General features: G+C 44.9%; 1 protein-coding gene across 1 annotated transcript in view; it reads right to left on the reverse strand.

The window, feature by feature from the left end:
- Positions 1-23270, reverse strand: part of PRKN (parkin RBR E3 ubiquitin protein ligase) — a 1248251-nt gene that overhangs the window by 205396 nt on the left and 1019585 nt on the right. The window contains exon 8 of the mRNA XM_065400948.1: positions 14009-14070. Coding sequence (XP_065257020.1) covers positions 14009-14070 — 62 coding nt within the window. The remainder of the gene's footprint in view (positions 1-14008; positions 14071-23270) is intronic.

A 23270-nucleotide genomic window follows, 5' to 3' on the forward strand; every position in this document is an offset into this window, starting at 1 on the left:
CAATTATTTGATACCACAATCCAAAAAATATAACATACCTAGTGCTAATATAAATACTTTAAAAAAATCTATCAGGTATGTAAGTATTATTATAAACAGGAAGAGAGGGAGTAACTGACATTCACACAAATGGAGATGATGGATTAGAATTCAGGTGTTCCTGGCTCTTCCTCATTTGTACCGACCACTCTGCCACTCTACATCCCCTGTGCTGTTGGCCACCCTGGGAAAGGGTGAAACTATGGTACCACCTCCTCTCTGGTGCCTGGGAAAGGGTGAAACTATGGTACCACCTCCTCTCTGTTCCCTTTGGGACATTATGCACGCACGCATGGGGAGCAGGAAGGGAACTGTGCTCTGAGTTCCTGGGCTGGAATTCTGCCTGGATCTTGAGGGCCATGAAATGACAGATAAGGCATCTTGGGCTCTGTCTGCAATTGTGCAAAAGCATAAAGACCAAGGTGAATCTGACCCTTAAAAACAAGAGAATATTTCAAATAAGAAACCAATGATAAGACCTGTGCAGGATGGATTTGTAGATGAAAAGTGCTGCAAAGGAGGAATTTGAAGGAGAGGGTGCAAGATGAAGAAAAAAGGGGAGATTATTTTAAGTTTATGGGACAGCATGAAAGAAGGCATGAAGCTGAGAGTGAGGAAAGGAAATAAAATAAGCAGCAAGGAGAGAAGACTATGAAAAATATAGGTGGTGAGAAGGGGGGTGTGGGACATGAAAGCAGATATAAGAGAGGCACGTAGGGCCTTGACAGTGTGGTTCAGGAGGTTGGATTTTTTTCTCCAGTTTAGAGATGAAAAGCCAGTGAAAGGATTTAAGAAATATGAGGATGCCCTCTCAGTGACAGAAGAGCAAGATGACTTTAACAGTGAACTTTTACATTTTGTGGAAGGAGAAGAGAGTATTGGGGAAGGCAGAGAGGATAAGGTTAGAGTAATCCAGGAAAGGCCAAGGTGCAGAAAAGAATTCTAGCTGTAGGTGTAGTCTGGAGAGAAAATGTTTTGAAGATATTCAAAAAGGAGGTGGTGACTGGATTTGGGGGGAGTAGAGAAAAGTCACTGGTGATATGACATTGGGACACTGTAAAGCTCATGACATAGTTAATGGGAATAGAGATAAGAGGTGGTAGGGAGGGATCAGGAGTTCAGACATATCTCAGTTTCAGAAAGAGTGAGTTTGGGACTGTGGTGGCATACACAATGGTTGAGTTGAGAGTCAGATGGAGATCTGAGGCTGAATAGATGAGTGGAGGACAGGTGCTGAGAGGTGGATTTAGAAGTCACTGGCAGAGAAATAGTAGCTGAAGCTAAGGGAATGGATGGAGTCAATAAAGGAAAAGAGAAGGGGAGAGAGGACAAGACCATGAGGTAGCCAACAGATAGGAAGAGTCTTATATTCATGAAAGAGATAAAGACTTGAGGATGAAACTCCATATTAACAAAACAGCCCACAATTTGCTCAGGGTTAACTAGGTATTGGAAAGACCTGGGCAAATTCTCCACGGCAAATAATTTATCTAATGAATATTGTTTCTTTCTCTGTTTGTGAATTTCCCAGGGGCAGCTGACAATTTTCTCAATTTGAAATTTCTAAATTGAAACTATTTGCTTAACAATTTGTGTGAGTAATTCTTGGTCCATAGACAGTTACAACCACTTTGTTGCAATATTGTGTATTTGACATTCAAACTCCAAACTGTTGATTACTTTAAACTGGTCACACATGATTGGATGAATGTAATGTGATAATGAGTTCAAAATTCACTTTATGTGAATATCTTTAACATACACTTAAAATTCACTGGTTCCACAAATATTCATACTATCAAACTCATTCAGTAGTGTATGTGATGGAAACATAGTACAACAGGGCACAAGCATGTTTTCAACAAATTCCTTTTAAAATATGAATGAATATTACATTAAGTACGTAGAAGATTGTTATTGCAATAACCAGGGGGTGGGCGGTCAAGCCTAGTGGTCAGAGCTGGAGATAGCCTAGCCAGGCCAGGCATCAGAGCCAGAGACAGCACAAGAGTAAGGCGTTGGAGCAGGGACCTGGAGTAAGTCAGGAAAGCAAGAACTGGGAATAGATGAGGGTCTGGGATAAGGACAGGAACCATAGGCAGGCAGGAATTCAGGGCTCAGGAGTCAGGTAAACGGGAGGGGTCCACTGTAGCAGCCAGCCAGGGAGTTCTCTAATTGCTCTGACAACTTCCTGTGTTACTTCATGGTTTATACAGAGTTCCTCGGCCAATCAGGGTTGTTGGATGTTTCCCTCAATTGGGAGCTTCAGGGTAGGGGCCCTCTGCAAGCCAGCACTTCACTGGTTCCCTTCTCTGGTTACTCCGGTGAGTTGCTGGGTGTCAGTTGTGGCCAAAGGACACATGGGCCTGGGTTCAAAGCTCAAGATCCCTCACAGTTACAAAAAGGAGGGTGAAAAATTGTTCTCTTTAACCACTGAGAACAGGACAATAAGTAATGGGCATAAAGTGCAGCAAGGGAGATCTAGTTAGGAAAAACTTCCTAACTGTCAGGGCAGTTAAGCACTGGAATAAGTTACCTAGGGAGGTTGTGAAATCTCCGTCATTTGAGGTTTTTAAGAACAGGTTAGCCCAACACCTGTCAGGGATGGTCTAGATAATACTTAGTCTTGCCTCAGTGCAGGGGACTGAACTAGATGACCTGACAAGGTGCCTTCCAGTCCTGCATTTCTATGATTATTTCCACACACACCCCAGCATTCTCTCAGCACTACTGTCACACCTCATATAACATAAACAGGGTTCTGTTAAAGCTACCACCCATAGCAAAAGATTGTTCAGATACACACCATCCTGGGGCAGTGCTTCCTCAAAATTCCAACACTGGAGAGGCTCCTTCGCATAAAATCTCCTAATGCACAAAGGAATTTTGCTGAAGAATGGAGTGCCTCCCTGAAGGCTTACTGTCATTCAAGGGATACAACATCCAAAGTGTTCCCAAAGAAAAGACTGTGATGAGTTGCAGCAACAGCTAATGAGAGATCTGTTAAAATGGATCACTCCCCTGTCAAAATATCAAGAAACTGGCCAATACATTCTGCCACACTGTCAGAATTGACAATATAGCAGAGAGGTCTAGCTATACATTACTGAGCAGCTTCTTTCCTTGTCACTAGCCTGCCATCTGATTTCTCTATGCTATGTCCTGATGGGGGCACTCAGGTACAGCAGCAGATTTCTCCTGCGTTATTTGTTTTCCCTTTTGCCCCTCACATATAGCTATTTTATTCATGAATCACAATATTCCATTTAAACAATTAAACATGTTTTTTATCACTCTTGGGGAAAAAAAGAGGAAAGTTTCTCAGAGTCATTAGGAAGAATCCATAACAGTTCCATACAGATTGCCAGTAATCTTGTTGTGTTTGTATAACTGTAGTGTTTAGGTCTGAATCGAAGCACACCCTCTCTTTTCTCTAGATTGTTGTTGAATTACTTGCCTTATACAGTATTTGGACAGAGTCCACATTTATATTTGCTGCATCTTTAGCATATTTTTGTAAGCAGCTTGTAATATCATTACTTATGAACTCATTTCCATTTAATCAAACAGAAAGCCAGCCTCACAGGACAAATATCTGCTCTGTAGGAGACTGACTTTCTTACATTGTTTTATTTTTCAGCAGTTCCTTAGCTAATAAATCTTTCCTCCCAGCCCTCAGCTGTCATGTACCTATGAAGTGAAATGGTTAGATAGAGGGCTGGACCTTATCCAAAGGAAAATGAAGGATTATGAATGATGAAATCAAACTGCACGGGGGGGGCGGGGGGGGGGGGGAGTCCCACATAGCTAAAATCGCAAAAGTTTAGATTTCGGCTCTGCCAAGGCAGTCTGTTCTGGAGATTCTCTTTATGTTTGTTGGTTTGTACAGAACAAGAGCTTTGTACATTGGGAGAACTTACACAACGAAGACCCAAACCAACCAGAACCACTCTTGCTGTATTTCCTTCATGTTATAATACACCAGGAAACCACAAGAAGATAGACAATGAAAAGCCAAAACACTAGGATGTCCCTTCTCCTGCAAATGTTTCTGAAGAAGCTTGCCTTTGGAGACTAGAGCTGTATAAATAATCAGTTTTTTGGTTCACTAGCCAAACTGAAAAAAAATAAATTTCATTTTGGATAAAAAACAAAATGTTTTTTTTCAGTTGCCTCAGACATTTTAACTGATTTTTTAAACATTAAAAATAAATGAAATTTGGAACCAGAGAAGGTGGCGTCCCCCTTCTGTGAGAGAGCTGTTAGTCCCCACTTTGCCTGATTCAGAGCATGGATTTGAATCTTGGTCTCCCACATCCTGAATTCCTTAGCCACTGGTCTACAATGGGGGCACCAGTATCATCTCTGCCTCCTCTATTTTGTGAATGGCAAACAAACCCCCTTGCAAATCTAGCCCAAACACATATTTCCTTTTAGAAATGTAAACACCACTCCTTTTGACATTTAAAAAAATCTTTGACCAAAACAATTAACCATAATAGACATGAATTTGTGAAATGTTTTGGCCGACCCAAATCTGCATTTCAGATGTAAAAGTTTCACCCAGCTCTATTGGACATTTTACTAGTAAGGACTATCAGGCACCCTCTCAAAGCGTGACAGATGAGGCAGAGCGGTAATCTGTTGCCATCCATTTGTGTTGCTTTACCAACACTCTGCATTTCAGTAAAAACTGTTTCATAAACCAGTTAATAGTAGTAAAGTTAAAAAGTCCACAAAACACATCATGTACCAGTGAAATGAATATACAGTGTGGTGGGACAGGTTTCCATCCCAGTCAGGAATGGGTTAAAGGGCTCCCCTGAGCACAATCAGACCTAACCCAGTGAACCTATGAGGCCTGTCAAATCTGGAGAGGGTCAGCTCCTTGCAAGGGAGGATCCAAAACCAGTGCAGAGTGGCACTCAAAAGTAAGAGCTAGAGCTCTCTAGCCCAATGTTCTTCACTTCAAGGCCCACGGACCCTAAGTCAATCTGTCAATCGCGCTCTCCTTAGCAAGAACATGGTGAAAGAGCCTCTGCTGCCTAAGGTGGCTAGGTGCCCGGTTTTCAACCTTACAGTGTCCAGTGTCCGGTCCGATCTATCACCCAAAGTCGGGTTACTGTGAGCAGGGGAGGCACTCAGTCATCACCCGCGCCAACCCCTACTCAGCTGGGGCCGCCTCCTACCTGTGTCGGGCGGCTGCAGCTCCCAGCCCCAGCTCCACAGACAAGTCCCTCCTGACCTGGGTGGAGGGGGGTGTGGGAGGGAAAAAGCAGTGAGCGATGGAGGGGAGGAGGGAAGGGAGTGGATGGGACAGAGCCTCGGGGGAAAGGGCAGGGGCAGGGCCTCGGGGGAAAGAGGTGGCGCAGGGGAGGTTCTGGCACTCCTGCTGGAGTGTCCATTTTTTAAATATTACCAAGTTGGCAACCCTACTGCTGCGTGGGCCCTTTGAAGAAGTAAAGGGACTTTTTTTTACTTTGTTTCCCCGTTTTGTTTAGAACCCAGGGTGCTCAGGCTAGGTCTTATGGACACTGAGGGGGCTAGGGGCCCAGACCCCCTTTACAGAATATAGTGACCACTGACCTTGTGGGGAATTGCTGGGTGAGTCCAGACATTTTGTGGGCTGCAGTATTATTTGGTTCTCCCCTTAGATTTTTGGACTGCTATTCACCTGGGGGTCTGGGGATGCAAGCTCCTTAAGACTTATGGCTGGAGCACCAAACTCAGCACTTGCTCTAAAGTGATGCCTCCAGCCAGAGAAGGATGTCTGTGGCGAGAGAGGTGTCCACCCAAACCCCATGAGGGTGCCCTAGTGGTACAATCCATGACATGTAGTGTCACAAAGCTTAAAGAAATGGTAAACCCACGATTCCCTCTCCCCAGGAAGTCTGGAAAGCCTGATTCCCTCTCTCTCTGCAAGGTCTGAGTCCTTGCTGTTACAGACAAAAGATTACATCATAGGAATAGTTTGTGCTGTCAGCAGCAGCAGGGGTGACAAAGTATCTCACACTTTACTGAGAGAGATTGAGCTGAGGGACAAATACGAACTTTTCTTGAAAACTTAGTTTTACGCAAATAACATAAATTAAGTAACATTCATACTGTGGGCCAACATTTTGTTACTTTCCAGGACAGAGGAACACTTGGGCAGATCAACACAAATGCTTTCAGAAACAGTAAAGTTTTCTAAGTAGTAATCCTGGGATAACCATCAGGAAGAAAAATGTAAAGCCACAAATCCCAGTAGCACTACCACTCACCTGTACCCCACAGTCAAACCCCTCAGCACGATGCACCAGGACCTAGGACCAATACTTAAGGTAGGCCTCTACCCACTCTGAGGCCTGGTCTACACTAGGAGGTTATGTCGAATTTAGCAGCGTTAAATCGAATTAACCCTGCACCCGTCCACACAACGAAGCTATTTAGTTCGATATAGAGGTCTCTTTAATTCGATTTCTGTACTCCTCCCCGACGAGGGGAGTAGCGCTAAATTCGACATGGCCATGTCGAATTAGGGTAGGTGTGGATGGAATTCGATGCTAATAGCTCCGGGAGCTATCCCACAGTGCACCACTCTGTTGACGCTCTGGACAGCAGTCCGAGCTCGGATGCTCTGACCAGCCACACAGGAAAAGCCCCGGGAAAATTTGAATTCCTTTTCCTGTCTGGCCAGTTTGAAACTCATTTCCTGTTTGGACATCGTGGCGAGCTCAGCAGCACTGGCAACGATGCAGAGCTCTCCAGCAGAGGTGACCATGCAATCGCTGAATAGAAAGAGGGCCCCAGCATGGACTGATTGGGAAGTCTTGGATCTGATCGCTGTGTGGGGTGATGAGTCTGTGCTTTCGGAGCTGCGATCGAAAAAACGGAATGCGAAGATCTACGAGAAGATCTCCAAAGCCATGACGGAGAGAGGATACAGCCGGGATGCAATGCAGTGCCGCGTGAAAATCAAGGAGCTGAGACAAGGGTACCAGAAGACCAAAGAGTCAAACGGACGCTCCGGATCCCAGCCCCACACATGCCGTTTCTACGAGGCACTGCATTCCATTCTAGGTGTGGCCGCCACCACTACCCCACCACTGACCATGGACTCTGAGGATGGGATATTGTCGACGGCCGCTTCCTCGGAGATGTTAGCGGACGGGGAAGATGAGGAAGGAGATGAGGAGGACGAGGCAGTCGACAGCGCTTACAACGCTGATTTCCCTGACAGCCAGGATCTCTTCATCACCCTCACGGAGATCCCCTGCCAACCCTCCCCAGGCGTTAACCCGGACCCTGAATCAGGGGAAGGATCAGTGGGTAAGTGTTTTAAACATATAAACATTTATTTTGAACAGAACAGGAATATTAACAATGGGTTTTTCATGATTAGTTTGCCCTAGGCGCTTAACGTTTTAGTCCTTGGCAGTGCAGCTACTGGAAAATAAGGTCTATATGTCCGGGGATAGAGCTGAAATCCTCATGGGATATCTCCACGAAGCTCTCCTGGAGGTAACTGGAAAGCCTTTGCATGAGGTTCCTGGGGAGAGCGGCCTTATTGCGTCCTCCATGGTAGGAAACTTTTCCACGCCAGGCTATCATCAAGTACTCTGGGATCATTGCCTCGCAGAGCATGGCAGCATACGGCCCTGGTTTTTGCTGGCTTTCACGCAGCATGCGGTCTTTCTCTGTGTCAGAAATCCTCATCAGAGTGATGTCGCTCATGGTGACCTGCTTTGAATTAGGGGAATGTTAGTATTGGGACTGCTTGCCTGTTCCTTTACATAACTGTAACCGGCGGTTTACAGCCACGCGGTGGAGGCGGGAGAGGGGCAGCATACAGGGATCTTTCCCGGGGACAGCCACGAGGGGGTGGGACAAGGGCAGAGTTCATGCTTGCCCGATTGCTGGCAGCAGGAACTGGCCAACGCTAGGAGCATTGCTTTGAACGTGAAAGGAGGGCACTGCTATAAATTAAGTTTTAAGCAGCCAAAAGTCTATGGCTTACCATGTCAGCCTGCTACCCGAATTCTGCTGTCCTGCCCCGCTTGTCTGATCTCCTCTGCAAGACCCCAGGCACTGAATGCGAAGGCCGAAAATTCGACCTTGTCCTGAGTGTGCATGTGATAGGTGCTGTGCATGGTCTTCTTCACAGAGAAAGACTATGTTCATTGTTCACAAAAATGTATCTTTGTGAGGAATTCACTCCCTTTTTCCCATCCCACAGCTGCGAATGTCTCCCGACCTACCCCGGCATCCCCCTCCCAGAGGCTGGCGCAGATTAGGCGGAGAAAGAAAAGGACACGGGACGACATGTTCTCAGAACTTATGGGCTGCTCCCGAGCTGAGGCGGCCCAGCAGACCCAGTGGAGGGAGAACATGTCGCAATACCAGCGATCACATAGCGAACGGGAGGAGAGGTGGCGGCAGGAAGACCAGCAGGCGACTCAAACGCTGCTTGCACTAATGAGGGAGCAAACGGACACGCTCCGGCGCCTTGTGGATGTTCTGCAGGACCGGAGGCAGGAGGACAGAGCCCCGCTGCAGTCTATCTCTAACCGCCCTCCCCCGCCACAAAGTCCCATACCCCCCTCACCCAAAGTCCCAAGAAGGAGGGGCGGCAGGGGCCGTGAAAACTGTCACTCCACCCCTGCAGACTGCTCAAGTACCAGAAGGCTCTCATTCCCAAAAATTTGATAAGTCCTTTCCTTCCCACCTCACCCAAGCCCCTGTCCCAGTTTCATCCCCTAACTGTGTAGTTGCTAATAAAAAATACGTTTCTGTTAATTACTGTTTCCGTCATGTTCTTTTAGAGGAGAGTGTTTGAAGGGGGGGAAGGGGGTTGGTAATTGGAGAGGACAGTCACCTTTACCTGGGTACAGACACGGGGGCAGGTTCAGCAGAAGGTCAAACACACATTGCAGTCACTAGGCACCCTGGTCAGTCTGGGAAGTGGTTTTCATGTTCTGTGTGGGGGGGGGCTATGTGAGTTTGTGGCGGGGGAGGGCGGTTAGAGATCTTATGCAGCGGTCCTTAGCCTGGATCACAGAGCCACGCAGCAGGGGATCTGTAACCGTCCTCCCCCGCCACAAAGTCACATAGCCCCCACAGACAGAGTCCCGAAAAGGAGGGGTGGCAGGCTCCGTTGAAACAACCAGTTCACCACTGCGGACCGCTCTAGGAGCAGGAGCCAGTCATTCCTCCAGTTTAGAAGCGTTCTTTCCATCACTACGCCCGCTCCCCACCACAGTCAGCGTCCCAGTTTCAACACTTTACCGCAAAATCCGTAATAAAGAAAACGGTGTTAATTAACAAAGTTCCATTTATTTTATTTTTAAACGTGTGTTGGAAGGGGGTGAACGGGGTGAACGGGGTATGTAACTGCAGAGGGTAGTCAACATTAAGTGGGTAAAGAAACGGGGGCAGGTTCAGCTTCTCTTTACCCTGCTCACTGAGGAACCTAGCTTTCAAAGCCTCCCGGATGCACAGCGCGTCCCGCTGGGCTCTTCTAATCGCCCGGCTGTCTGGCTGGGCGTAATCAGCAGCCAGGCTATTTGCCTCAACCTCCCACTCCGCCATAAAGGTCTCCCCCTTGCTCTCACAGAGATTGTGGAGCACACAGCAAGCTGCAATAACAGTGGGGATACTGGTTTCGCTGAGATCAGAGCGAGTCAGTAAGCTTCTCCATCTCCCCTTGAGACGTCCAAAAGCACACTCCACCACCATTCTGCACTTGCATAGCCGGTAGTTGAAGAGTTCTTTTTCAGTGTCCAGGGCGCCTGTATAGGGCTTCATGAGCCAGGGCATTAGCGGGTAGGCAGGGTCCCCGAGGATCACTATAGGCATCTCCACATCCCCAAGAGTTATTTTGTGGTCCGGGAAGTAAATACCTTCCTGCAGCCGTCTAAACAGACCAGAGTTCCTGAAAACACGAGCGTCATGAACCTTGCCCGGCCATCCGACGTTGATGTTTGTAAAACGTCCCCTATGGTCCACCAGTGCTTGCAGCACCATTGAAAAGTAGCCCTTTCTGTTAATGTACTGGCTGGCCTGGTGGTCCGGTCCCAGGATAGGGATGTGAGTTCCATCTATAGCCCCACCGCAGTTTGGGAATCCCATCGCGGCGAAGCCATCTATGATGACCTGCACGTTTCCCAGGGTCACTACCTTTGACAGCAGTAGCTCAACGATTGCGTTGGCTACTTGCATCACAGCAACCCCCACGGTAGATTTGCCCACGCCAAAGTGGTTCGCGACTGACCGGTAGCTGTCTGGCGTTGCAAGCTTCCAGAGGGCTATGGCCACTCGCTTCTGGACAGTCAGGGCTGCTCGCATCCGGGTGTCCTTGCGCTTCAGGGCAGGGGACAGCAACTCACAAAGTTTCAGGAAAGTTCCCTTACGCATCCTTAAGTTTCGCAGCCACTGTGATTCATCCCAGACCTGCAGCACTATGCGGTCCCACCAGTCCGTGCTTGTTTCCCGGGCCCAGAATCGCCGTTCCACAGCATCAACATGACCCATTGCCCCATGATGTTCACGGCATGGGGTCCCGTGCTTTGTGAGAGGTCTGTGCCCCTCTCAGACTTAATGTCCTCACCGCGCTGCCGTAGCCTCCTCGCCCGATTTCTCAGCATCTGCCTCTGAAAAAGGTGGATGATAAGGTGCGAGGTGTTGACAACGGCCATAACTGCAGTGATGGTCGCAGTGGGCTCCATGCTCGCAGTGCTGTGGCGTCCGCACTGTCACTCACCGGAAAAGTGCGCGAAGTGATTGTCCACCGGCGCTTTCAGGGAGGGAGGGTGGGAGTGACGGTTGAATGACGACAGTTAGCCAAAACCACCCTCGACACATTTTTTGCCCCAGCAGGCATTGGGGGCTCGACCCAGAATTCCAATGGGCAGCGGGGACTGCGGGAACTGTGGGATAGCTGCCCACAGTGCACCGCTTCCAATGTCGACGCTTGCCCCATTAGTGTGGACTCACAAAGTCGAATTACTGTCCTTAGTGTGGATACACACGTTCGACTTTGTAATATCGGTTCCACAAATTCGATTTAAGTAAAATCAAACTACTCTCGTAGTGTAGACATACCCTGAGAGTCCTACATGGAGACAGGAGAAGTAGGAGAGCGTCTGGATGGCTGCACTTCAGGAAGAAGGAAAATCGGCTGCCTGCACTAGATAAGAAACTTATCTTGTTAAGATTTATTATTTGTGTTGCAGTGGCACCTAGGAGCCCAGATTATGGGTGAGGATCTCATTGTGCTCAGCACTGTACAAACACAGAATAAAAAGAGCATCCCTGCTCCAAAGGGCTTACAGTCTAAGGGTGTGCCTGCACCACAGCTGGGAAGTATGACAGTCTACTATGACTTATAGCACAGGGTGGATGTACACAGACTAGCTCTGGTGTGGTGACACAACACTTCTTTCGAGCAAGCAATTATAGCTATGACAGTGAAAATCAATCCCTCTTCTGCAAGTTAGCTTCTTTAAACTGTTCAGCCCACAGTCCTGAGCAAGTTACCAAGGAAAACAATGTGCAAAAAATGGATGATATTGTTCAAAAAAATTCTGTTGAAACTGGGATTTTCTTTCTTTCTTTCTTTCTAACAGGAACCTGGGTTTTGGACCAAACTAAATTTGTCATTAAAAGTGTCTGCTCTCCATGGAAAATTTCAATATTTCAAAACAGAAATATTTTGATTTTCTGGGTAAAGTTGTTTGGTTTTTTTTGCAAAAATGTCACTTTATTTGTTGAAAACTCACAATTTTCTGCATGTGGGGAAGGTGGAGTGAAAACAAAAACAAAAAGCATGTTCTGACCAGCGCTAGCTGACACCTCATCCATTAAAACTGTCCAGTCAAAACACTTATGCAGTGATCCAAATTATGGCCACTTCTTTCAGTGTCCTGGTCTGTTGTTAGAGCAATTTTGTAACCTTATGAGGAGACTTGAAGACTGCTAATCAGTTCTTTCAGTTTAAACAAATCCAGGTTGTATGAGTTTCTGTCTCTTACTTTTGCTTAATTTTATAAAGTTTTATACAAGTCAAGCTAAACTTGCTACCTTTTGCCTGGTTGAGGTAATTAAGGATATAGGCTTTTCACCCAATGCCTATCATGATAGCTACACTTATCAGGAACTCTGGAGTTCACGTAATTGAGGTTATACTCCTCTGTACAGCCACACTAAGTATTCTGGTGGGTGGTCCATTGCTATGGAACTCCTTATCATCAGATACCAGCATGACCATGGAACTTACCACCTCCCAAATTAAATGTAAAAACCATCTCTTTGCACTAGTTTTACCTCACTGTTCATGTTTAGATAAAGAAACCAGGCACACACATTCAGTATGTTCTCCAACAGTTTGTCCTTCCAGGTGCCAAGCATCCTCATCTCCTATTGGCTTCAATAGGAGGTCAGTGTGTTCAGCACCTTGCAGGATTAAGCCCCAGACGGCGGAGAGGATAGTATGGTCTTAGAGAGAGAGAAAATTTCACATTTGCTTTATTTGAATTTCTGTGAGCTCTGATACCACAGTGACGGAGACATTAAAAACTGAACTAGACTAATCATATTGTAAGGTGCATCTATTCTCCTTAGGCTTTTGAGAGGGGGATGGGTTGAACAGGGTGTAAGGGGTTAAGATGGGTAGAAACTGTTAGTCCCGATGGGCAAGTTGGAAGCAGTATGGTTTTCTATTGTACACATGAATAGAGCATATGACAGACACATTTTTAAAGACTGAAAAAAGTAAAATATGTGCTGTATAGTCATGTAGGTAAGAAAATTCCCTGAGTCTTTCCTCTCTTCCCCTTGGCTTTTGTACAACCTGTTTTCCTAATTTAGATGTATTTTCATTTTCTTCTTTTTTTTTTTTTCAGACCAAAGACTTTCTCTCATTAGTTGTTTCCCAACTGTTAATTTTAAGTGTGCACACTAGTTCCAGGCCGTGTTACAAAAGTCATCATTAGACTTGTTACAATTGTGCTTTTGTAAGTAGATAACATAACGACAGTAATCTCTGTACTTAGGTGTGTCGCAGTTTCAGGGTTAACTGCACCCTTCACACACACACACACACACACACACACACACACACACACACACACACACACACACACACACACACCTCTTCCTGTAGGGCACCATCTTAAGGTTTCCAGCTCCCAGCCGTCACCTCTCTCAGGTGCAGACCCATGTCTCTCACCATCCAGACCGAGAGGGTAGGCTTACAGTCCCTCTGCACTTCACTGTGGCTTCCCAAGCAGGTCTGACTGGGGTCCAGCCAGGGGTGTTGGAAATGGGGAGGTTGGGGGGCCACTTTTAAAAATTGATGTAGTTTGGGGGTAGGGGGCCACATTGCCCCCCAAACTGGAATCCTCAGGCATGCGCGGAGCGGTGTCAGCAGAGGCTGTGCTTCGCACTGGGGGAACTCATAAGGTGATCAACTCCCCCGCCGTGAACGACAGCCCCCTGGGCGTTGTGAGGCTTCTTAGTTTGTTTAATATTTATGAGGTGCTTTGAGGTTCTCATATAGAAAATGCTATATATATATATATAAAATGTTGTTATAGTTTTGAATAATAGACTTTTAAAAATACAGAAAAGTTCTGGATCACAAAAAGATATAGATAATATCAAAGATAGCTTTAAATATCAATCCCTTAGGCAGACTTCATCCTTGTATTTTCTTGTTTGCCTATCTGCCACTTTACCGAGCCTGTTTACTCCTGGAGTCCTGAGTTGAAAAGCTGTGGCAGATAGCAGATGTACCAATTAATAACCTGTCAAGGCTGATGGATAGAATAAAAAAAATATTCTCACACACATCTCCTGTGTGTTTTTCTTCCCCATTTCAAGGCACTGGGGGTCATGAGACATACTCTGCTTCCCTGGAGAGAAAAGAAACTGTCTCATTAGCGTCTATCTTTCATGACACTATGACGCAGCCTTTGAGATGTTAACTCACCTGTTCTTCTCCCAGAACTCTGAAGTGATGAAGCTCTTTAATCAAGGAGTCTGGACAGCCAGCTGTTGGAAAGAAACAAAGAAATGCATTTTAGAATTCACTGTTCGTGTTTTTTGGGCCACAGCATACCATGCATAGATGCAGCGAGGACTGGATACACAGATGACATTAGACAAAAAAAGATTACATGAAACAGATTAGAAAGATAAGCTACCGTTCTACGGGCATCTGAGCACTGAAAACCATCTATCAAAACAAATCCTACCACATTTCAGAACACACAGGAATGCTTTGAAAGGTTATGTTCTGTATATCTTAGCCCTTTTTCTAAAGGGCTACAAACAGGAAAGAGGGAGAGAGATGAAAAGGGCAGTAACTTCTGCCAGATAATGCCAGCCCCTAAGTGTAGGAGTCAACATATTGTAATTAGAGGGATTCACATCAAAAGCCTAGAACTGAATAAAGCTCAGTTCAGATCCAAATAATGGCTTGGGCCCATTTCTAAGCATAACACAAGCTTTCCTCGAGTCCCTGCAGGATTTCACAGATTCTGCAGGCCCCACATACCACTATACTTTTTGGCTGTTTCCAGTATAATCCACTTAGCACATGTAACTGTCACTCCTTGGTGTAAAACACAAACCAAATACATTGGAGGAAGAGAGGTTTACCAGGCTTTTGATACTGGATTAGAGCTAGATTGTCACAGCCCTTACATATTAGCACAGGGAAAAAGGAATAAGCTCTCCACCCCCACTCCCCTGCTCAGACTGTGATTCCATCCACAGTGGGGAGAACAGAGGTCACTCCCCTGATACCCCTTGTTGTAAGGTTCTGAAGCCCAGAATCTAGACAAGAAGGATCAGAGAGCAGCAATGCTGCCCCTCTCATGATCAGGGTATCTGACTGGGCACATAAGTGAGGGGTGTCAGGTGACTGGGATGTGGATAGTCAGGCCTAGTGGGTGGAGCGGGTATCAAAAACCAGGGGTTAGGGTAAGAGCCAGAGGGAACAGTCGGAAGCCAGAGGTAAGAGTCAAGCTGGAGGTCAGGAACTGGGTCCAAGAGCCAAAGCCGGAGGCAGGAACCAGAGTGCAGAGCCAAGGGTCAGAGCCAGAATCACCTGGAGCAAGCAGAGTAACAGGCAAAATGGGGGCTCAGGCAGGGATAGGGCTCAGGCAAGGCAGAAGAAGCAGGAACAAGGCAACGCTGGACTAATAACAGTGGCTGATATGAGTGTTGAACAGCAAGCAAGCTACTGTGGAATGGCTAATCAGGCAGCCTGCTGCAGGCCAGCTGTGCTTATTAGGTTGCCTGGAGACTAGTTTACTGTAGGCCTTGATTCCTGAGGGGAGGGGGAAAGGGTGGGAATCTGCTCCACAGAAAGGGGTTAAGAAATTTACTCCTCCCACATGGCAAGGGAGGAATTACAATTCTTTGTGCCTGCCCCAGTGCCAGTGCAGCTACCAAAAGTTACAATCTCATCCTCATGGACTAGCATTAGTGGGGTACAGATAACTCTGAAGATGGTTTTCAGGATCTCTGTCTGTACTGGAGCTTCATAGCAACAAATATTCAGCAGCACTCATAACGTATAGCAACAATCATAATTCTTCACTAGTATCGAATTTCTTGTTAAGTCCTATTGTTTCTTCCCCTTTATTAAAAATAATTCATACCTTAAACCCTCTTTCTTGTCAACCTCCTTCTCCCCACACACATATAGGTTTGTGCACATACAACTAGAGCTGGGCAAAAATTATCCGCCAAAACATTTTTCAGCAAAAAATGAAGATTTGGGCTGTCCAAAACATTTCATTAATTCATGTCAATTTTACCAAATTGTTTCAGTTTAAAAAAGGCATTTTTTAAAAAGTCATAACGATTTATTTTGTCATTTTCTGAACAAAATGTTTAAATGTTATGTTTTGAAAACAAAATTTTGAAATCAATACAAAATGTTTCAGGTTGAACAAAATGTTTCATTCAATCCAAAATGAATTTTTCTACCCAACTTTTAGAGTCTCCAAAATTAAAAAAAAAAAATCACTTGGGGTTGACCCAAAACTATTCTTTTGCCCATTTTTCAAAACAGCCAGCAAACTGAAAAATCAGTTATTCCCACAGCACTACAAATAACCTTGACTGAATTTAAAAGGGAATATTAATTCAACTGTGTTTATAACCCTTTCATATTCATTTTATCCATCCCATTTGCTGGGCTTGCAACCCCAGCATCATCTTTGACATCTCTCTCTCTATTTTCTCCAGACTCTGTCTCTATCTACTTCGTTTAGCTTCTTACTCCTTAATATACTAATTAGCCAGCCCTTCCTTACTATTGCCAATGCAGAAACACATGTCCTTGCCTTGTTCATCTCTCACCTTGATGATCATGACTTTCTTCTCTCCAGTCTCACTGTTTTTTAACTCTGCACCCTCCAATTTATTCAAAATGCTAACACATCGGTTACTCCAACCACAACACCACCTTCTTGAATCAGGACCTGATTCATAGCCCATAAAATTCAATGGAGACTCACATTGACTTCACTGGCTTTGAATAAAATCTTACTGCATAAAAGTAAAGCTCCTTTTCCTCACCTTCAAGGCTTCACATAATCTTTCCCAAATTTAAAACTCTGTTCTTATTTTTTCCTATAGTGATCCCCACTGAAAAAAAGTCTGCATTTAGCACACAGTGCTGTTTGAAAGTCAAAGTAGGATACTATTGTGAGGTAACTCTTAGCAAATGTTATCTTTTTAATAGTAACTAAAATATTTCCCACCTCCCATTTGCACTCTGTGTTCCTCCCAATCCTCCCTCAGCTCCATACTTAATGTTTCCCTCTTCCTGTCCTCCATACACCCTCTCTCTCTTATCCTTCAATCATCCCTTCCTAAAACCCACTTCTTCCAGAACTCCACCCTACTTTGCTCTCCTCATCTGTAATTTCCACTCTCTCCCTTATATGAGTTCTGTTTCTTTGTCTCATCTTTGTCTTGTCTCTGTGAGATTGTAAGCACATGAGGGTCAGGGAGAATTTCTTAGTCTGCGTTTGTCAAGAGCCAGGTATGATGCTACACAGTTATTTTTATCAATATTAATATTCATCAAGTGCATCCATCTAGCAGAGAAGAACTTTTCCATACTCTATATTTTCTAGTGCTTTCGCCAGTCCAATTTCCACATGTCTCCAGGGACTAGGCTTTCATTAGACTGTGATTCTACAGTCAAATGGATCTCAGCATCAGTAAGACCAAAAGGAAGATGTCACTGGTTAGCAAGATGGTGGCTAGCAGCTCAGAAATGATAACTGTATTGAAAATCTTTGTACTCAAATACAGCTACTTCTTGATGAAAAGTCCTTTCAATGTATCAGAACTTCATGTTGCTTGAGTGAACAAATCAAATGAAGTTTTATTTTAGAAAAATGGAAATAAGGAAGTAACATGGCACACAATAAAAAGAACAAGTTCAAAAACAGCTATTTTGTTCTCTTTGGATGTTTCTGGGTGTCTTTATTTTATTTTATTTCAAATGTCCACTTCAATTGCCTTTTTTCTTTAAGTGGGCATTAGTAAAACATGCTCCAGTACTGTGGCCCCTTTCTGTATAATGTCCAATAGTTCTGAAGAAACTTTCGGGGGATGATTAGTTTTTGCACTATAACTTGTAAAGAAGACTGTAACCAGACTGTAAACCAAAATGAAAGGGTTTTTGAAAAATATATTCTACTGAAGAGCATTAAAACCACAAAAGTCTTCAAACATTTTCCTTTTAATTTCTCATCATTTATCACAGGGCAAGTGTGGTATCCATGGGGTTCACTGGCAAACTGGGAATACCAAAGCTTAGGGGGGAAATCAATATTATTTCTATCTCTCTGATGTGCTCCTGGCAGTAGTACATGACATAAATAATCTGCACTTTGCAGATTTCTACTATTTTGTGTGGAATGCTTTGAGGATTATTTTTTCTGCTCTCTGTAGTACAGAATCCCTAATGCACAGTAGCCTCATCAATTACAGTAACTTTTTATTCTCCCCCTCTTCCTTCTCACTTAACTATGACTTGAAAAACGAACCACAGACATAGATGAAATGACCACACACATACACAAAAAATATAAAAACCTAGTGTAATCAAAGGAAATAAGGCAAAAGCACTGAACAAATGCCTTTCATCAGATGCCAAAACACTGGGGTGAGTTCATCTGCAGGCTGGTAAAACAACACTGAAAATGTTTACTAGTTCCTTCTTCCAACTAAATTCAGGTCTATATGATGGAGGTCTTCATATACTTTGGTTTGCTGCCGTGACCGTGCAGGTTTTTGCCTACTTCTGAGGCAGAATAGGATCCAATGAGTACACAGTTGGCCTAATTCTCTACTCTGTTATGCCATTTTTACTCTGTGGTGACTCTGTTGACTTCAAAGGAGTTACACTGTCATAAACCTAGTGTGATAGCATGAAGAATTAGGACCAACATCTGAGTGAGCAGAAAGCCAGCATCTGAACAGATGACCTCAATGCATCTTTTAAAAAAATGCTTTAAAAATTGACTAAAAATAATTATTTGTTTCTATTGCAATGTTCCATCACATCCCAATTTATTTGTTTCAGTAATTTCCCATGTTATTTCATTCCTGCTTCATGTCATTATTTCATTCAAACTAATATGTGGGTAATTGCACTTGTGAGTGAAAGGTACATTTTAAGATACAGGAATTTACACTGTCAGAACTGCCATCTCACTTCATTGTGGCATTCACATTATAAAAATACTTTCAATTAGATCACATAAGAGGAGATATCTCCAAGAGAAGACCAAACAAGCAAAATAAAAAAAATCCAATTTAAATGACAAGCATCATGAATCCTCTGATTTGCACTGCTGCGAACAATACACAGTTTCAGTTGCATTTGCTATTAAACCATGATTCCAACTATTACCAATTTAATTGCCCAAATCTTTACCTTTTCTCTGACAGGTTGACAGAATTAGCCTCTGTTTTTTATTCTTATTTAAAATTATTGCTTCATATAACCCCCTTGTAAACAGCAGTGGAAAATTCAAATCAACTTTTTTAACATAGATATTACATAAACTGGCAAAAATATAACTTAAATTAGTTTTTAAATGAGTATCCATAAATGTAAATATTATTTAAAATATTAATAGCAAAGCACCACATTAATGCAGAGCACATAATTGAAACATACACTTAACTTTAAGCAGATGAATAGTCCAAGAGCACTTGGCGTCTTGCAGGATTGAACCCTTATGCACAGCAAATATTATTTTCACTTGCTTATAGTTTATTTCTGAACCAACATTTTTGAACTTTAGAAAGCACATGCTGTTCTTTGAGGGCTAAAGTCCTAGAGCCTTAAAATTCCAACTTCCCTGGCAGGAAGAGAATATAGGAAATCAATGTTATTCAAAGGAATTCTTCCCACAGAGCAAAGCTATCTCACACAGGGCAGGTAAAGTTTTAAGATTCCAGGTCTCTACATAATAAGCTTGCAAATATACAATGTTCTAAATGTATTAAAATTGCCAAAAATAATTTTATGCTGGTAAACTAACAGTGGAATGGATTGTTTTCTAATGTTCTAAATATAAATAAATATTTCGGCTGAGTACAAACATGAAAAATGTTACATATTTTTTGGGGGGGAAATTATAAAAGCCTGGAAATGAAGGATAACATGAAGCTGTAATAACTGTCCATTCATTTGTCATGTCATTTTCCTAGTTCTCTTCCAAACTATTCAACTAATTAGAATACTGATGTAAAAATAAGACCTATATCCTGCTCATGTCATTTCCAGTGAAGAAGAAGCCTGAGTCTGTGACACTGTAATCACTCTTGTGAGAGCAGACAGTGATGTCAAAGGATTTAGTGACTTCATTGTACTGGTGTTAATTAAATGTTTGATGTTTCAAAAGAGCTTTTCTCAGTCACAATGTTTGTCCTTACATGAACAAAGGGGAAGTTAGGGAAATTGGAATGCCCATTTTATGGCATAAATATCGTACTTTACGAAAACAGAAACAGGAGCTATGAAGAGTATCAAGTGACAGGTAATTGACATATAATATGTAGTCATTAAGTGTAAAAGCCTATCTTTAAAATATTGCCTATGCTGAGAGGTCTAAAAATATATTTGCAGAAAGCCCACACAAAGAAGGTTATTACAATAGTTTTCATTTGGAAAATCTTGAATATCGCTTTTTAAATGCTGCTTATGTAATGCAATATCATAATGTAGCCAAACTTCAAACTGCTTGAATTCAGACTTATCCTGTACTTATAGATAATATTTACATAATATGGCTTTTTAAAGGCAAGTAAATTGACCAAAATTCCAGCCACAATTTACAATCTAAGGCCTCAAGCCTGCAATCTGCATAAGCTCTTGAAGTCAATAGATTTCCATGTAGGCATAAGAATCATCCATGAGGATCCAGTATTGTTAACCACAAATGTTCAAAAATCATGCATTAAGGCCCAAAAGTCCCTCATAAGATTGGCTTAAAAATCATGTTTTTTGTTTGTTTGTTTGTTTTTTTAAATAGGATTCTTGTGGTTTGTCTTCTGGTTTCTGAGCTGTTAGGGTGCACTTGCTTCACATTTTCATACTTTTATCAGGAACCATGAGGGTTAGAAACTGACTTTATTTTAAATGAAAGCTGAGATTCTCATGCAGTCTACTAAATCTAGCAGCTGAGGCTGTAAGAAAAACACTATATATCATGACTGATGAGAGCTGGCAACACTGAGAATCTGGTTGCAAGATTGGGTTTGAAACAGACAGTGCACCAATGAAATCTGTCATCAGAAATGCAACAAAAAGCAGAGTGACTGAGAAGCATGCCTTGTTAGTTCCACAACATTTATTTGGAGCCCAACCTATAGCCCAGGGTCCATTTGTGGCCCTCAGGGGTCCCTTAACTTAGGCCCTGGAGAGGGACCATTTTAAGAGGAAAATGTGCATGTGATTGCTGATTGAAATGTTTGTTCACTGACAGTTTTCTTTAGAAGGGGAGGAGTGAAGACATAGACAAATGGAGTGGGTAGTTAGTAGGGTTACCATTCGTCCGGATTCCCCCGGACATGTCTGGCTTTTTGAGCTAAAAATAGCGCCCGGGGGGAATTTGTAAATGTCCGGACTTTCTCCCCCCCCCCCCCCCATGCAGAGCGCGCTAACAGGGCAGCCGGCCGGATGATGCCACTTACATGGGGCTCCGACAGTCAGAGAGAGCCCCTCCTCCCCCCTGCAGCAGAGATGACTCCCTCCCTCCCTCCCTGCATTCGCAGATTGCCTCCAGCAGTCTGGAGCTCCTCCCCCGCTGCTGCCCAGCGTGCCGGGACGAAAGGCTCAGGTCGTTCCTGAGCAAGTTCACAGAGACGTTAGGCGAAGGCCAACAACAAGGGGGCCAGGGGGTCGGAGAAGGGGCAGGGAGATTTTGGAGGGGGCAGTCAAGAGACGGGGTCGGGAGTTCGGGGGGGGGGCTTTTGGGGGGAGTGGAGAAGGTTTTGGGCAGTCAGGGTACAGGTAGGGAGTAGGCTCCTGGGGGGCAGTTAGGGTGGGGGGTCTTAGGAGGGGGCAGTTAGGGGACAAGGAACAGGGAGGCTTAGGTAGGGGGTGGGGTTCTGGAGGGCAGTTAGGAGCAGGGGTCCCAGGAGGGGTAGTCAGGGGACAAGGAGCGGGGGGGGGGGTGTTTGGGAGTTCTGGGGGTGGGGCTGTCAGGGGGCAGGAGTGGGGAGAGGGATCGGAGCAGTCAGGGGACAGGGAGCAGAGGGGTTTAGATGGGTCGGGAGTTCTGGGGGGGGCTGTCAGGGGGTGGGGAGTGGTTGGATGGGGCGTGGGAGTCCCAGGGGTCTGTCTGGGGGTGGGGATGTGGATAAGGGTTGGGGCAATCAGGGTACAGGTAGGGGGTAGGGTCCTAGGGGGCCAGTTAGGATGGGGGGAGGGTCTCAGGAGGGGGCAGTCAGGGGACAAGAGGCAGGGAGGCTTAGGTAGGGGGTGGAGTCCTGGGGGGCAGTTGTCCCAGGAGGGGGCAGTCAGGGGACAAGGAACGGGGGAGGGTTGGGGTTCTGAGGGGGGCGGGAAGTGGGAGGGGCAGGGGCGGGGCTAGGGCAGGGCAGGGGCGGGGCTAGGGCGGGGCTCCTCCCGTCCTCATTTTTGCTTGCTGAAATATGGTAACCCTAGTAGTGAGGGCTGGAGCCACAGTCTTCACAAGAGGGGGAGGGGAATCAAACAAGCACCCCAGCAATTCCTGCAGGAGGAGCTGGGTCTTCCATGGCACAGAGCACTAGGAAAAGGGACAGCGGCAGCTCAAGTCCCACAGAAAGAAGTAGGGGGAGCAGGGAGCTGATTTGAAGAGGCCATGGAGCCTCAATATTTGACTTGGGGCAGTGGGCAAGTTAGGAAGAGTAGGTCAGAAAGGAAGGAATTTTTGAGGGGAAGTAGTGCCATTAAGGAGTCAGAGGGAAAGGAGGGAAATATTTGGTGGATGTGCCTAGGAACACTGGAGATTTGTGGAGGGAGAGATGGGCTGAGTACATGGGGGAGGGAGGGAGACCTGGCTGGGGGCTCTCAGGAGGAAGAGAACAGGTGTTTCCTTCAGGCAATGGGGCTGAGGAAGGGAGTCTCTTAGGGGATCAGCTGGGGAAGTTTGATGGGTGCGTTTCTGAGGGATGGGGACACTAAAGGCAGGACTCAAAAAAGGAAGTCTCCACTCACCTTCTCTAGGCCCAGCTGATTCTCTGAAAATACAGCAGAGCAGCTATGTTGTCAGTGTTTAGTGTGAGAGCTGATTTGGGAGCCAGTTTTAGACACCCAATTCAGGTTTCTTTACAACATGGAACTGACGAGAGGACAGGATGGGGAAAATGGCAACTTTAAACTGCCCCTCCCCTCCTAACGGTGGCTCTTGACATGAAAAGCTGGGCAACAGTGGTTTGGAGATATTTTGTGTGTGTGTGTGTGGGGGGGGGGTGTTGTATGCCTATATTTCTTGTAATTACTTCTTGAAGGAAAGACTAGCTTTTATAACAGGCTTTTGAAAGAAGTTGGTTTTGGACAGGAACTTGAAGGAAGAGATGTAGAAGGCATGGTGGACCAGACAAGGAGCTATTTCCAGAATAACCAGTTACCCTTAAAGTAAGGGTGTGTCACAACTGAGACATGGGCAGTCTGACCTAGTGGCCGGAGCAGGAGTCAGGCTGGTCAGATACCAGGATGTCAG

This window comes from Emys orbicularis, chromosome 3 (assembly GCF_028017835.1).
Source record: "Emys orbicularis isolate rEmyOrb1 chromosome 3, rEmyOrb1.hap1, whole genome shotgun sequence".
NCBI lineage: Eukaryota > Metazoa > Chordata > Testudines > Emydidae > Emys > Emys orbicularis.